General features: G+C 31.5%; 1 protein-coding gene across 1 annotated transcript; it reads left to right on the top strand.

The window, feature by feature from the left end:
- Positions 1 to 239: 239 nt before the first annotated feature.
- On the top strand, positions 240 to 4,189 carry LOC143250307 (uncharacterized). Its single transcript, XM_076500764.1, has 3 exons — positions 240 to 364; positions 982 to 1,098; positions 3,320 to 4,189. Exons 1-3 carry the CDS (start codon positions 352 to 354, stop codon positions 3,682 to 3,684), a joined length of 495 nt encoding a protein of 164 aa, XP_076356879.1. The 5' UTR covers positions 240 to 351; the 3' UTR covers positions 3,685 to 4,189.
- Positions 4,190 to 5,000: the final 811 nt, after the last annotated feature.

Genomic DNA, 5,000 nt, shown 5'->3' with positions numbered 1-5,000 from the left:
TGGCGTACCGTCACTCGGTCCCAAATAACACCCCATGGTAGCACAAGATGATACTGCCCGGGGTTAATACTTCGATAAATATCATAAGATAACAAGTTGCTGTGGTCATTAACAACTTACTCCAAACAGGATTAGATAATGGATGTGATGACTAATTCTCCCCTAGCAGATCATTCAAGAAGCTGCACACGAACCGCTGAATTATCTTGAATGTTTCACACGGCACATTATGTTACAAGAATTGTCTCAATAAATAGAGGTTGTTGAGAAAGAGAAACTTAATTATTACTATTGTAACACACGAAACAGTTTACAAACCGTAGTTGTTAGTTGTGTAGAATTACCCTGAAGATGGAAAAAGCTGGTAAGTTATTTTCTTGTCTACGTGAAAGTTGCTACTCATGGGGTAAACTGTTAAAACTTAGGTTTAGAGAATAATACAAACACTTTTACCTGATAACAATACTGAGTTCCATAAACACACTTGTCTGAACTGTAATAATACTGATAGTTGTAGAGATATAAATACAGAAGGTTTGTACTCTTACCAAAGTAAGTAAATTAGCTGCAAAATGAATAGTTAGTTTATGTTATTACATGTGTATCAAGAAAACGCCTACATGTTTCTTCCGTTCCCCAGTTTGTAAGACTGACCACATATATTTTACGTCAGTTAACAGAACTGAGCTATTTTTCTCAGTCCATCATGATTCTGTTATCTTAAATCTGAATATTCGATGTTGCATTTCATCCAACAGACGTGTATTAATACTACGGAATAGAAAGTGTTATTTTAAAAAATGTTTTCCTAATTATTTAAGACGTACCTTTTAATTTTGGAGACTTAAATTTTGAAAGCTTCATTTTTTGACAAAAAGAAGTAAGTTATGCGACCAAGAATAAAGAAATAATTTTGAAAGAAATTTAAGCAGGAAGTTTTTTATTGTATGTAAGATGTAACTAAAGTTTATTTTAAAATAGGTGAATCAAAGAAAGACGACAGCTGTTGTACATGTGTCGTTACTTGTCGCTGTGAAAACGGAAAGATGAAATGTGTTTGTAACTCCAAGGATAACACTTCTCAGTGTTGTGAAGAAGGTAAGAAGAGAAAGGATAAATGTACTGTTAGTTGTCAGTGTTGAAAAAGAAAGGATTAATCCTATATTACTGAACTTTCAATGTTTGTGAATTGTTTGAGTGAGAAACACTTAAATTGAATGGTACTGATCAATAAGCGGATATTACTTTTATGATGATATACGTACTTTAAATGTGTAACGTCAACGTAAATATTTTTCAAATCTTTCACAGAATGAGAGACAGTTAGTAGTTTATCACACTGAATACCGATAAAAGTGAATTGGTTCTCTTTTTAGTTCGATAAATATTATTATATATATTTTAAATTTTTAGTTAATGGCTGATAAGGATTTGTTATATAATTAGCTAGATATATCAAACATACTTAAATATATTGATGTTAAAATATTAATTACTTTCATATTTTTTACTTTAATCTGCATACCTTATGCAGACGGGTACTATTGGGATTTTTATAATGTCTAAAGGAATCGATATAAGGAACTAGAGAATATTTTAAAAATATAATTTTACGATGTTGAATTGATAAAACAAAGATGATAAATTACTGTATAAAAGTTTTATTGAATGAGCAGTAACCTTATTCTGATAATATCAGTATATGGAGTTCGATCCTTACGATGGTAAGTTCATGTCGACTTGTATGCAGCTTTGCGTATAAACAACTCATTATTTTAATATATTATCCCTATTACCATACAGGAAATTGATTTAATTTAAAATTGCTACGCTCTCTCTTTTATCACTGACAGATATTTAGTTTGTTTTGATATTCGCGCTAAACTACACGAGGACTTCTCTACTATTCTTCTGTGATTTACGAGGGAAATACCAGAGGGAAGGCAACCGGTCATCATCGACAAATTGTAAGACTAACCTACACATAAAACACAACCACGATGAAATTGTAAAGGATATTGTGTGGAAGTGATATTCGAATCGGTGACCCAAATATTACTAGTCGAACGTTTTACATTGTGGCCATAACGGGGTCATTTCATTAGAAGAGAAAGTAACAGATGTTTATGAAGTATCTGTTTATTGTTGCTAATCTACCCAGTAATTGTGGATATGATCTGGTTCACCTTGAAGATCGAAATTGTATTTACCGTTGCTCTTTTTATCCACAGTTCTATCTTATCTAAAGCAAAAAAACTAGTATTCAGAAACTTAACAGTGGAATTCGTTGCCAGTAGATTGGTTCGTGTCTCAAACAGATGCCCTAACATAGTTTAAATATAAACTAATGTACCTGTAACCTAACATAGTTAAAGCTAAATATTGAGCTATAACCAAACCAAAGTTATATCGTACCTAGTACAATTTGATAACTGACCGATATGATCAGAGAATGGAGGTCATGAGCCAGCGCTGTCTGGTTCTGTAACATTTAAACTGGTAACAGTGAAATTAAATATGTAATAATGTGTAAAATAATAGATGTTAGTATAGCTGAATCAAAATATTTTACAACAACTTGCAGACCGTTATTTATATTACGTGGAACGAAAATTACTAACACCCCAGAGTTTAGGGTTCGTCAAGTGCACCATATTCTAATTTCTTTATGTAACAAAGGCTCGCGTCGGTGGGAAGGCACCTTCTCTACTTCAAACTGTCGATCAAAGCTTATGACACACGGACCCTCAGTAACTATTTACTTATTTCTTTAGGTTTCGTTACTGTCGTAACGTAAATATTTTAGAAAGGAGAGTTATAAAACGCTTATCAAAAAAGAAAATTACATATGGTTGCAAAATGAAGAGTTAGTTTATTTAAATACATGGTTATCTCAAGAAACCACCCAAGTGTTTGTCCCGCTTCGAAATTTTGTGAAACTGACCAAACATATTTTACGTCAGTGAACAGAACTGAGCTATTTTTATCAGTTGATGATGATGCCGTCATCTTAAATCTGAATATTAGATGTTGCATTTCATACAACAGACGAGTGTTAATTCTACGAAATAGAAAGTGTTATTTTAACACATGTTTTTGTAATTATTTAAGACGTACATTTAATTTTGTATTTTAATTTGTAAAAGGTCCATTTTTGACAAAATACATTATACGATCGAATATCGGTCACAGCATAAGTAAGTTTTAAGACTATTGAAAACATGCGTAAGAAATATAATATATAAGTAATATTGAAAACAAAATTAAGCAGCAATTTTTTATTGAACTAAAAGTGTTCCTGAAATAAATTTTTATATAGGTGAAACAATGAGAGACGATAACTGCTGTACATGTGTCGTTACTTGTCGCTGTGAAAATGGAAAGATGAAATGCATCTGTAACTGTAAGGATCACACATCTCAATGTTGTACTGAAGCTGAAGATGATAAAAACAAATGTACAGTTACTGTTGTTTGTGAATGCGGAGATACACGTTGTAGTCCAGACTGTAAGAAGGAGTCATGTCAGGATTGTGTAGAAATCAGAAAGAAGAACAGCTGCGTTTGTACCGTTACCTGTTGCGGTGAAAACGGAAAGATGAAATGTGTTTGTAACTCCAAGAGTAACACTTCTCAGTGTTATGAAGACGGAAAGGATAAATGTACTGTTACTTGTGAATGTTAAAGATGAAAGGACTATTCCTATACTACTGAACTATTCAATGATGGTGAATTATTTGAGGGATAAAAATAAACACTTAAATTGATGGTATGGATTAACAGCAAAAGGAAATTAATTTCTAGATGATATACGTAACACAAAATTGTAATGAGTAGTTTTTGTATATTTCACTGTATTCTCGAGAGACGGTTAGTACTATATCAAACTGAATACGGATTAATTTATGTTGGTTCTCTTTTTAATTTGATAAATGTCATTATAAATTTTAAATGTTTAATTGACGATTGATAATTATTTACACAATTAGCTAGCTAGATACATCAAACATAATGATTCAAAATGTTAATTGGTTTTATGTTTTTTCAATTTAATCTTTGTACCATCAACAGACTGGCATCATTAGATTTGTGAATGAGTAATCTATATAAGAAACTACAGTGGCTTTTAAGAATACAATGTTGTGATGTTGAATTAATAAAATAAACTACATGAAATTCTTGTATAAACATTTATTGGTCACCAGTATTCTTCATCGTATAATATCAGAATGTGGACTTCTATCCTTTCAATGCTTAGTGCAAATAGACTAATGTGCAGTTTGATTCCTAAAAAAACAACAAACACGGATGTTTTGTATAACATTCTTCATCATTACCCAGTGTAATTTGAAATTAGATGAGAAATTTCTTAACTTTCAATTTGATACTCAGTATTTATTTTTAATGTTTAGAATTTCCCACAAAGATACACGAGTGTTGTTTGCGTTAGCTGTTTGGAATTTAATAGTGAAAAACTGGAAAGAAGGCAGCTAGTTATCATGAGTTTTCGCCAACTGTTGTTGCACTACTTGAGGATTCATTTTATGATTGTCATTGTACCTTTATCCAGAGGTTCATTTGCTTTCTTGTTACAACTACTCTCCAGGATAATATCAGTGGAACTTCTTTTGTCAGTAAACTGGTTCGTGTGTCAGACAGATGTATTTACATATTTTAAAATATATTAATTTAATACAAACATTTATAATACTGTGTTTGTACTTGTACAACTTCTAATATATTTATAGCTAAACACTAGAGCTATAACTAAATTAAATTGATATCGTACTAAGTAAAATTGTAATTTTATCAGAGAAGAGAGGTCATGAGTTAAAGGTGTTCTTTGAACTAGGAAAGCAAGGTGGTGCACAAAACTAGTTTCCACCAGTCTTATTGTTAGAATTACAGTGTACCGAATTTAGAATAATATTAATAGAGCACTCAACAAAGTAGGCTATAATCAACTGTCCATTGGATTCTGTTGTCATGCGCTATTAGTTT

This window comes from Tachypleus tridentatus, chromosome 5 (assembly GCF_004210375.1).
Source record: "Tachypleus tridentatus isolate NWPU-2018 chromosome 5, ASM421037v1, whole genome shotgun sequence".
NCBI classification, from domain to species: Eukaryota; Metazoa; Arthropoda; class Merostomata; order Xiphosura; family Limulidae; genus Tachypleus; species Tachypleus tridentatus.
Note: the sequence above shows the minus strand (reverse complement) of the source record. Positions and strands in the feature narration are given on the sequence as shown.